Here is a 12,223-nt window from a genome sequence, read left to right as displayed (position 1 = left end):
TAAGAGAATGAGATAAGCCACAGACTTGAGAAAACATCTGTAAATCATATAAAAAACAAAGGACTTGTGTGACCACAATATATAAAAAACTCTCAGAAATCAATAATACAAAACAACTCATTCAAAAAATGGGTAAAAGATCTTAACAGATTTTCACCAGAAAAGATACTCAGATGCCAAAAAAGCATATAAATAGATGTTCGACATCATTATTCATCAGAGAAATGCAAATTAAAACTACGAGATACCACCATACACTTATGAGAATGGCTAAAATTAAAAGAACCAACCATACCACATTTTGGCAAAGATGTGAAAAAAAAAAATGAATTTTCATACACTGCAGAGGGCATATAAAATGGTATTACCACTTTGGAAAAGTTTGTCAGTTTCTTAAAAAATTAAATATATATATAAATATATATATATACACACACACACACACATACATCATTTGATCTAGCCATTCCAATCCTAGGTATTTAACCAAAAGAAATGAGCATATGTCCATATAAAAACCTGTACATGAATGTTCACAGCAGTTTCATTTGCAACAGTCAAAAACTGTAAACCCAAATGACCACCAACAGGTGAATGCCTAAACAAACCATGGTATATCCTTACAATGGACTACTCAGCAATAAAAAAGTATTGATACATACAATATAGATGAATCTCAAAACAATTAGCCAGACCAAAAAAGAGAATATATATTTTATAATACCATTTATAAAATGCTAGAAAATACAAACCAATACATAGTGACAGAAAGCATTTCAGTAAAGAGATAAAAGAATAGCAGCAAGAGAATATAAGGGGCATGAGGGAATTTGGACGGGGTTGTGGATAGATGCATTATTATATATAATTGATTGTGGTGATGGTGTACAAGCTTATAAAACTATATACTTAAATATGTGAAGGTTTTTGTATGCTGGTTAATTATATCTTAATAAAGCAATTAAAAATAATAAATAGAATGGTCTCTATCCCCAAGGAACTAAGAATCTGCTGCATAAATTCACTCTGTACAGAGTTGAAGATATTTAGCTAAGCAGGGAAAGGAAAATTTTAAAAATGTGGACATATATAAAATGATTTAACCGTATCACTTGATAGCTATTAAATAACTCTTTTAAAGACATAATTTATTTTTATTAACTAATTTATTATTTCAACTTAATACTTATGAAATCTATTCACAAAGTTTAAAACTCAAAAAAAAAAAAAAATCAACAGGGAACCACCCCACCTACCAGTTAATAAGTGCCCGTCTCTAAGGGTTACCAATGTTATCTTTCAAACAATTAAAATATAATATAAGCCTAGAAACAAACTCTAGAATATTCTAGAAGAAATAATTTTTAAATTACTGAAAAGATAGAAATGTTTACATAAAGTAGTTTATATGGTTAATGAGTTTGAAATAGCCAAAAATAATTTTGAAGAAAAAATTCCACATGATGAATAAAAACACATACCTGAAGTAAACCATATTTGGTTTCTACATCATAAAGTTTATAATCCTTAATGTCTGGAGACACAGGAGAAGGCAGATTTTCCCAGTTACCTAGGACATTGGCTAAACTGGCAAAAACTGGTTCTGCACAAAATGCCAAGCAATCCCTGTTTTAAAAAAGAAAAAGGTTATTCACTATCATTTTCTTCCACATTATCAAAATGAAATACACATAAAACATTAGTAGTCCTAAGAAACTATCAAAAGAACACAAACTATTTTACATTCATTTTTACCCCTGACATAACAACTTAAACCAATAGACCAAAGTCAGGAAGCTTTGCATATAAATTATACTTGATAAATCATTCAACAGTCTATAAACTAAGTGGCATAACAGTTGTCATACATTTTTTAAAACCTAAAAAGTCAGGAAATAAAACATTTCAACTGTGCTTTCTGAATGACTGATTCTTTATGGACAATGAATAAATTGATTTAAAATACTGTTATATTATACCTATAATATTATCCTTATTTCTAAGGCTATCATTTTCAGAATATGCTCAAAGGAACCTACACATTTCCCACAGATGCCTCTGGGTAAGAGGAGTAGGAAACAGGGACAGGGAACAGGTCCAGGTCCCTATAACCAGTTCAACTGAAGCAGCTTTGCTTTTACCTATTTTATATATCATTTTGAAAGGTGTCAGAATTTTTAAATTTTTAAAATTACTACTCTTTGATGTGTAAGAATATTTAGTAATTTAAATGTGAGATATTAACATTCAGTAACTTAGAATAATGAGCAGGAGCTCAGACTTTGAAGACAAACAGCCAACTTCAAGTCTCAGTATCCTTACTCCTTCAAGAGATGGGAGGTCTAGAACCTGCCAGCTGTTTCTCCACCCTGCCTGTTCCACCCCTATCCTTAAAATCCTAGGGTCTACAAACATTTGCCAAACCATTTCATTAAGAGCTTCTGAATTAGCCCTGGCTTGTGTGGCTCAGCGGACTGAGTGCTGGCCTGCAAACTGAAAGGTCGCCAGTTCCATTCCTGGTCAGGGCACATGCCTGGGTTGCAGGCCAGGGCCCCCAACTGGGGGCATGTGAGAAGCAACCAATCAACATCTCTTGCACCAATGTTTCTCTCCCTCTCTTTCTCCCTCCCTTTCCCTCTCTCTAAAAAGAAATAAATAAAAATTAAAAAAAAAAACAACCTTCTGAATTAAAAGAGGGAATACAGTCTGCTAAGTAGGAAGAAAGAAAGAATAAATTATGGGTTATGAGTTTTTATAGGTAGGGTGTCTACAGAATATTAAAAGCACCACAGGCTTGAGAATCCAGTTAAGATGATACGACATAAATTTCATTCTCCTGTCATTCTCAGCAACAGTTCCCAAGCCCACTCTTGAGAAAAACAGATGGTAGAGTAACTGAGGGCTATGGAATAACATGCTGGGCATAGTTGAAGGTTAAATGTCTGGAACAGTACTGGAACACACATTAAAATAGCCCCCAAAGGGTGAATCAATGAAGAGGACAAGAAGTTCTAGCAAATTTAACAAGGACAGCTACTTTCAGACAGACTGTATTCTATACTTCTCTTGCATCTTCCACTTTGACTACTGTAGTGCTGAGCATAGACTAAGCAAAAAGACTCATTGCAAATATAAAGAAAGCTTCAGCTAATATTTCAAAAATAGACAGGTAAATAGAATATGCAAATAAATTTTAGGGAAATAACTAATCCTTAAGAACTCGACACTCAGTTTATAAAAATGTTTCACTGACAGTATACTATATAGACAGATTTCATATATAAAATTATTTTCAACTATTTGTTCAGGAAGTCCCTTATGTAAGTTTTTAATAAAGATTTACCTGGATTCTTCTAAAGGATGCTGGACAGTAAGAAGTCGAGGGTGTCGTAGTCGAGTTAACTGTTGGACTCCTCGTTTTAGAGAATCAATGATTTGATCCTTTTCAAATTTTTGATATTTGTCGATCAGCTTTTTATCAAAGACAAAAACAGCCACTTCCTAATAAAAGAATGTAATGAAATAATTTTAATCAAGAATCTACAAAAGTAACAATTTTATTTGTGTCACAGTAGTCTACAAACACTAAAAATACCATAAAAATTTTAGCACCATTGTGGTGCCTTTCTGATATCTAAAAGCTGGTTTCTCCATGATTAGTAAATCTAAATATTTTTAAAGGTATGAGACCCAGAGCCCTCCTCTTGGGAGAACGTAGGAAAATCTCTCTACCTGAACTCTGGTATCAGAGGTACACATAAACTGTGTGTAATGTGTTGTCCCTTATTAGTAATCTCTTATATAACCAGAATTGAAATAAAAGTGAAAAGTGTTTAAAAATTAAAAATACCATTCATAATGATAACTATAGAGTATACTACAAAATTTTAAAATACTTCTTGAGAAAAAAAGTTTGTACGTGTCAGGGAGTTATTGTTTATACAAAAACCAATTTGTAAAGTATTCTGCATATGAATAACATGTAATTTCCCTCTCTCCTTCCTCCCTGTCCCCATCTTGCTATGGTAGTAATGGGAAGAGTTTCCAGCACAGGAAAATGCTTCCCCTATCACATCTCTTTGAGATCATTCACAGCTCATTTCATACTACTAAAATCAAACATTTTCTTTGGCTGTCATAGGCTTTCATTCTCTCTCAATTACCCAAAGAAAAATAGTTCCCATCCAGTTACCCAATCTTAACAAATCAGTCAAAACACAGCCTTATTGATAGCTGAGGTATTACCAATGCTGGAACTCTGTCATAAATGGAAAGAAATCTGATAAGCTAGAAGCAAAATTAGCAAGAATCAACCTAGCCTGTCAAAATTCTTTGGAAGATGTTTTTGCCCATTTTTTATTGAATTTATTGAGGTGACATTGGTTAACAAAATTATACAGGTTTCATGTGCACAAGTCTACAACACATCATCTGTACACGGTACTGTGTGTTCACCACCCCAAGCCTAGTCTCCATCTCTCACCATTTACGCTCCTCTCCATCCCCCACTGCCCTCCCCACCCCGTGAAAGATTTTTAATGGCTCTTCCACAATTTCTGTAAAAGTCTCTTTCGAAATTGTCTAATTAAATCTACCACTAAACTATCGATATCCAAGACCATATCTTTTTATTTTTATTGCTTTCTCTTCTAATTATTTTTTGCCATATTATGATTGTTTTCACAACTTAGCCTAGCAACCTAATCACATAACAGATACCCACTGCAGAATTCCAAACCAATAACTTGCTCAAATACAACTTGTTTTAAGTTGAAGGCCCCATATATACATGTGTGTGTATGCACACACACATACAGATGAGTTAAGGATATTAACGAACTGAGTGTCCAAAAAGTGGTATTAACATAAAGAGACTATTTACTTACTGAATATTAATGTCCCATTCTCCAAGCGTCTGTATACTTTTTAGGAATCATTCCATTCCAGAAAGCAACCTTATGAGACCAATTATCCTCAATTCAAAGATGAGGGAATTGTGAAGATAAAAGTATTATCTAAGATTTCACAACTGGTAAGATGAAGAATCAAGACTCGAACCTTACCAGCCTAACTCTAGGGCCCACATTCTTTGCAAAAATACCATTCTGCCCTACCCCCTGAAATAACACATGGTCCATATATATAAAGCACTCCAGTAAAACATGCCATATGCCTTCTGAAAAACAATAATTTGAATGAGAGCTTTAAATAGAGCTCATATATAAGTACATTATCTTATCTCTTTTGATCATTCTGAGACACAGGACAATCAGGAGCTAACAGTAGTATATACTATTAATTTGAACTAAAACCAAATGAAGTTCAAGTTCCTATTTCACTATTTATGTGCACAATCTTATTTTAGTAAGTATTCTGCTATAACACATTTTATAAAGGCATCCAATTTAAATGTTTATTTTTTCATGATGTTTTAAGTCTTTAAAAAAAGATCATGTGAAATGGCTCTTGAGCTCTTGCAGTTTCAACACTTTTAAGGAGGAACACTACAGTTCATAAAATGAAGAAGAAACAACATGATATTCTCTCAGACACTAATTTGTTTTAAGTCAAAGATGGAAGATTCTTGCATAGGTCAGAATAGGTTATCAACTATCTTAAAAATATTGTGTTTGTTCCAATAAGTAAATAAAATAAACTGATTTCAACAAAGTTGTTACTAATTAACTACCATATTTTTCAGATTATAAAATGCACTTTCTTTTTCTCCGCCCCCCCCCCCACCAATTTGGGAGGAATAATGGTTGTTAATGCTGCTGTTGAGTTCTATTTACATGTACATTGGTGAAATATTATGTTATTTATATTATTAAATATTTTACATTTTTTGCTTCAAAAATTTTTTTCCTATTTTCCTCCTCTAAAACCTCCATGTGGCTTATGGTCTGAAAAATAGGGTAATCCCGCTCAGTGGATTGAGCGCAGGCTGCAAACCAAAGCATCGCAGGTTCGATTCCCAGTCAGGGCACATGCCTGGGTTGCAGGCCATGGCCCCCAGTAACTGCACATTGATGTTTCTCTCTCTTTCCTTCTCCCTCCCTTCTCTCTCTAAAAAATAAATAAATAAAATCTTTAAAAAAAAATACGGTAACCCCTTAGGACTCATACTCACACCTTAAGAGAAAACTCTTAGCCTGTACCTCAAAACCTTTCATCAGAGCAGATTATCAGACCTGGCTGGTATGGCTCAGTGGATTGAGCACTGGCCTGTGAACCAAAGGGTCACTGATTTGATTCCCAGTCAGGGCACGTGCCTGGTTCATGAGCCAGGTTCCCAGTAGTGAGTCCATGAGAGGCAACTACACACTGATGTTTCTCTCCCTCTCTTTCTCCCTCCCTTACCCTCTCTCTAAAAATAAATAAAATATTTTAAAAATAAAAAAAATAGCTCATCATCTAATTTCTAATTTGTGTTTTCCTTCTAGTACTTCACTTTATTAACCACTCTGCGAATACATATTACTGTGTGTAACTCCTGCCACCTTATATGTATTACGTATAAAGAAGGAAACCATGCCTACTGGTAATCGATAAAGATAAGTGATTATTAGAAACCTTTCATTACCTTGAATTAAAATCTTTTTCAACTTTTCATTACAAAAATTTTCAAACATACGGAAAAGATAATGTAGTGAAATCATCCAATATATATACCTTCTACTTAGGATTCAACAACTGTTAATTCTAAATAAAAATTGAGGTCTTTTTTTTTATAGAAAAATTACTAAAACAAAATGTAAGCCATATTTGGCACTCTACTGTTCATTTATTCACTTCATATTCTTTAAAATACATTAGGAAAGAAGGCTAGCCACTAAAAAGTATTTTTTGTCAATAGCTTATCTTTAAACAAAGAAAGCTATGAAATTGTTTATTCAAAAAACTAGTATTTCTCAAAATGGAGGCTGTATATATCTAATTTATAATTTTTTAAAAGATTTCATTTATTTATTTTTAGAGAGGGAAGGGAGAGAGAGAGAAAGAGAGAGAGAGAAACATCAATGTGCGGTTGCTGGGGGTTATGGCCTGCACCCCAGGCATGTACCCTGGCTGGGAATCGAACACTTTGGTTCCCAGCCCGCACTCCATCCACTAAGCTACGCCAGCCAGGGCTTAATTTATAATTTTTTAAAGTTACTTTGCTTACAATAAAGTTGAACACTTGCTAGAAACAAGACAGTATAAATAAGAAAATCTAAGTTAATGTTTACCAGTGTGTCTGCAATTCCCCAACAGCGATCATGGCCTCCACTAACCTGTCCCTCAGAGCCACCAGAGACGGTTTTTGAAACACAGAGAGTCCCTGTAATCTCTACATTATGTACCTTACACGACTGGCCGGGGCGACTACCAAGCATCATACTCTCCATTTTTCCATGTGATATTTGAGACAACATTCCTTTTTCAAAACGATAAAACAAAACCTCAATTTTTATTTAGATTGAGTTAAAATAAGGTAGTTTTGAGAAGACTGAGAGATACGAGATATATATACCCTTATATATTTTTAACTATTAAAACTAGGCATGAGAATCTCCAAGCCTGAAGTCCCTAACCTGGTGTTTACCTCAAAGTTAAAGTCAAATTTAAGATCATATATTCTGCTATAAAACACACTGCAATCAAGGACACTATATGCTAGCTAGATCAGGAAAGGCTGAGAGGGTAAGAAAGACACCCTCAGTCTCAATGCCCCTTTACAGGGAAAAAAGAAAAGAACTAAGGAAAGTATCATTTTCCCTTTTTTTTTTCCCTCCCAGCTTCTCTAAGATCACAGAAAGTTCTATATCTCATTGTCCTATATGGTAATACTAGCCACATGCGACTATGGAGCATTTGAAATGTGACTACTGTAACTAAAGAACTGAATTTAATTTTATTTAATTTCAATTAATTGAAACAACTATATATAGCTTATGGCTACCATGTTGAATAGCAAAACTCTAAGCTATCTATTTTCTAAGATTTCCTCTTAATAAAAAGGCAACTGAAAAGGAATTAAAACTGTTCAATTAAGGGAGAAATTTAAATGAGACTTCAGTGCCCAGGAGGGTAAAGACTTAGCCATTCCTTCAGGAATTAGCCAGTAGTCCAGAGAGGATAATCAGTTCTGACCCATAAGGTGTGAAAGAGGAAAAAAAATTCAAAACTATATCTATAGAGAACACTAAAATATTCCAAAAACTATCTTTTTCCTCAAAGCAATGAATTTGGGACTGACAGAGGGGATGCAGTCAAGTTTCCTAAAAGAACCCAGTTCTGACAGTCAGCAACTGAGTACTGCTGTATTATTTTATAATATCCAGTCAATTATCTGTTACTTGTGCCTCATTCTCACGTTCTATGAGCAGCAACAGACGCTCCAACATTATGAGAGTATGTCAGCATGTGAACTGCTAATGTGAACATGAATACCTACAATACTTTCGGTTAAGCACAAAGGCATTATTATTATGTTACCATATCCTTAATAAATAATGTAAATTGCAGTAAATTTATTTTTTCACCTTTCCCTTATATAACTGATTGTAAAAGCAATTTGTGCTAGTGTTGAAGGTTTGTCATTTACAAACTCCATGAGCTCTTTAAGGAGTCAATACCCAAAAAACCACTTAATTTGTGGAGGAGCTTTTGGTGAATTGAAAGAAAACAATATTCAAAAATGACCAATCAAATCAGCATTGAAGATACAGGTACACTTTAAAAACAAGATTTATACGTCAGGTATACACCACACACCAGCAGTCTAACATACTACAAAGATCCTTACTTTATTAAAGTATAATATAATCAAAGCCAATTCGGTCTTTATAATAGACTTATTTGGGAAATGAGCTGATTTTGGAAAACTGACAAATAATGCATATCCACATTATATGACTGTGATAGTCACTGGAAAATATGTGTAATCAAGTCTGTAAGTCTTACAATCCAAATGTTTCACTTGTAGGAAAATAAAAGTACTTTTAGAAATGGTGATTTTTATTTTATTTTATTTTTTAAAGATTTTGCTTATTTATTTTTAGAGAGGGGAAGGGAGGGAGAAAGGGAAGGAGAGAAACATCAATGTGTGGTTGCCTCTCACATGGCCCCCACTGGGGACGTGGCCGCAACCCAGGCATGTGCCCTGACTAGGAATCGAACCTGCGATTCTTTGGTTTTCAGACCACGCTCAATCCAGCCAGGACTTGATTTTTATTTTTAAAGAACATTATTCTGTACAGAGGCCATACGTGTGAAGATTTTTCAATTCTTTAACAATTCCAACAGAACACTGTTAGTAAAACTTAACACTAATGAGCCTCCCCATTTCTAAGAACAATTTGTTGGTCTCAAGTCAAATTTAAAAAACAATGATACAATTCACTCAAACTACTCCTCACTAAAAGAACAATTAGTTTTAAAATAACTTTGAAATCAGTATAAAGACACATTACTGATTATACCCTACAAACATATTTCCTTCTGATGGTAAAAACATGTTGAACACAAAAGAGTATTAAAGAAGTCTGTCTTCTGGAAGGCTATAGAATAAAAGAGGGAATAAGAATGCACTAAGTTAAGAATGCATTTAAAGCTGGAAAAATTACTGGGTATTTTACCAACCAATAACTTATTGGCAAATATAAAGGGGAACATGACAATTTTAATTCTAAAACATACACCTTGCTAAATATTAAAATCTAATACTATGTACTCTTTTGCTTAGCTGATATATTTATTAGGTAAGCAAAATTAAATTATAAGATGAGATATATATCAAAAAATATATTTATAACCAGGAGCATATAAGTCAGGGCATGTTTAAAAGCATTTGTTTTTGTATGAGTTCATTAGATGAAATGAGAACTAAAAAGACCCATCAATTTGGCATTTCTTAACATAAAAATACAGACAAGGACATTATAATACTTATTAGCATGTGTGATTTTTTCTATTGGACTCAATTAAAACTTACCTGTTTTGTTGATTTTTTTGTGCCATTAAAAATCTTCCAAGCTAGCCCATTGCCACCGCTGGCAATGTGTCGACCAACATCAAATTCCCTAGTGACAGGATTTCCCATTACTGCACTAGTGACGTCAGCTGTTACTTTTGTAACAGTACTCTTCAACTTATTAAGCATGGACTCCATGGCTGCAATATTGAGTAATTATAGTTACCTAGAAACACAAGGGAAATAGAGGAGCTTAGATCATTTGTTTTTACTAGTTTAGGCACTTAATATTCATTCATTAGTCTGAAAAGCTTAATATACCCATACAATGAGCAAAACAATCCTACAGAGTAAAAAAGCTAAATGTTGGTTTGGTCTTCTGAGAACTCAGTATAACTTGCATGCAAATTTAAGTCTAGGAACCAAACTGTTCCCTTCAACTTCAACTGTTACAGACCAGGGGAAAAAAAAAAAGACATATTCACGCTTGACACTGATATGAATGTTGCTCAACTATGTAACTTGGACCCTTTAAAACATACAGTGGCATAAAGGGTCTGAATCTTCCTTCACACTAAAAACCACCACATAAAACATGAAAATAACTAATGCTATACTTAGTAATAAATTTGTATTTTATACAAGTTTAGTTCATTAGAATTGCTACTGAATTGTGAAATCATTGAGAATATATTCTAAAAGTATTGATGACAAAAGGACCATAAAACATGCACAAGTAATAGGTCACAAAAAACATTTAAAATTTTACACACTTCTGGCTATAATAAAGGCTGAATTTCCCCCCCTTGAATAACTAGAAAGTAGAAATATATGAATGAACATTTTCAAACACTGAACAGGCAGCACAGGTATATGATCCCAGTAGGAACGCAAAATTACCAGGTGAACCCTAGGACTGCCCCCAGCTTTCCTGGAGACACAATACAAACCAAATAGCAAAGAGCAGAAGTCCAAGAAGCAGTGTAGCTCAGTTAAAAGGTCGAAGAGGCAAACTGAAAATCAAGGATGCTGAGATAGATGGGAATTCTGGAATAAAATCGCAGAGAATGGGAAAGTAAGGGGCGGGGGCGGAGAGGGGAGAGGGAAGTGGGGAGGGGAGGGGAACAGAGAGAAGGGGACTACTATGCTGAAACAGAACTCTAAAAATTTGCATTAGGAGTCCCCTTGAAGCTTTGTTGTTACTAACATGCACTTGCATAGTACAAAACTCCACCAGGTCAGGCAAGGACTAACTAGAGAGCTGTGAGCCGAACAGTTCCAGAGTTCACAGATGGCTGCAAATCATTTAACTTCCCACCAGCTTGAGTGAAGAGTCCTTGTTGATCATTAAAGGCATTCCGTAGAAATCTCAAAAGGGCCATGCCTTACTAAGACAGTCTATTATAAACTTGCCCTAACAATTTAAAAGCAATCCTCAAATAGTCAAATTAATCACAAATTACTTAACCTACCAGAAAAAAACTCCACACTCATTAAAGGGGAAAAAAAAGATACTAAAACAATAGGACATTCAAAATGTTCAGTATGTACTCAATTATTAGACATGCCAAGAAGCTAGAAAATATCATAAGCAAGGCCAAAATCAGTCAATAAAAACAAACTCCAAAATGATAGACTGCAGAACTAACAAAGACATTAAAAAGCTATCATATGTCCAAATATTTAAAGGGAGGCATGAACATAATGGAAGAAAATGGAATATTTTTTAAAAACACAAATGAAAATTCTAGAGATGAAAAATAAAATAACTCAAATAATTTAGAGGATATAATTAACAGATTAGAGTGTAGGGAAAAAAGATTAGTTAAAACTGAAAGTGGAGTAAAAAGCTGAAAAAATTAAAGTCTCAGTGACAATGTCATGGTCTAACATATGTAATTGAGGAGAAGAAGGAAGAAAAAATATTTGAAAAAATAATGGTCAGAACTTTTCCAAATTCAATGCAAACAGCAAGAAATGTAATGAACCATAAGCAGGATAAACTTAACACCATGCCCAGACATGTCACATCAAATAGCTGAAAATCGGTGGTTGAGAGAAAGATCTTAAAAGCAACCAGAGAAAACAGGAAAATTATACATACAGAAGAACAAAGATAAAAATATTCCCCGGACTTCACATGAGAAACAACCCAAGCCAGAAAACAACCGAATGAGTACTAAAAGAAACTTGTCAACCTGGAATTCTATAAGTCATGGGAAAAACACTTTCAAAAATAAATGTGAAATAAAGACTTTTTCAAGAAAA

General features: G+C 34.0%; 1 protein-coding gene across 6 annotated transcripts in view; it reads right to left on the bottom strand.

Moving 5' to 3' along the window:
- SCYL2 (SCY1 like pseudokinase 2) overlaps positions 1 to 12,223 on the bottom strand; it is a 58,303-nt gene that overhangs the window by 35,507 nt on the left and 10,573 nt on the right. For all 6 annotated transcript variants that reach the window (XM_028531641.2, XM_028531639.2, XM_036019458.1 and 3 more), the window contains exons 2-4: positions 9,977 to 10,181; positions 3,344 to 3,501; positions 1,482 to 1,626 (exon numbers count right to left, since the gene is read on the bottom strand). In XM_028531641.2, the coding sequence (XP_028387442.1) occupies positions 1,482 to 1,626; positions 3,344 to 3,501; positions 9,977 to 10,153 (480 nt within the window). In that variant the 5' untranslated portion in view covers positions 10,154 to 10,181. The remainder of the gene's footprint in view (positions 1 to 1,481; positions 1,627 to 3,343; positions 3,502 to 9,976; positions 10,182 to 12,223) is intronic.

The sequence above is a fragment of the Phyllostomus discolor genome, chromosome 2 (genome assembly GCF_004126475.2).
Source record: "Phyllostomus discolor isolate MPI-MPIP mPhyDis1 chromosome 2, mPhyDis1.pri.v3, whole genome shotgun sequence".
Classification (NCBI taxonomy): domain Eukaryota; kingdom Metazoa; phylum Chordata; class Mammalia; order Chiroptera; family Phyllostomidae; genus Phyllostomus; species Phyllostomus discolor.
The sequence above is the reverse complement of the archived record's forward strand: the minus strand, read 5'-3'. Positions and strand labels throughout refer to the sequence as shown.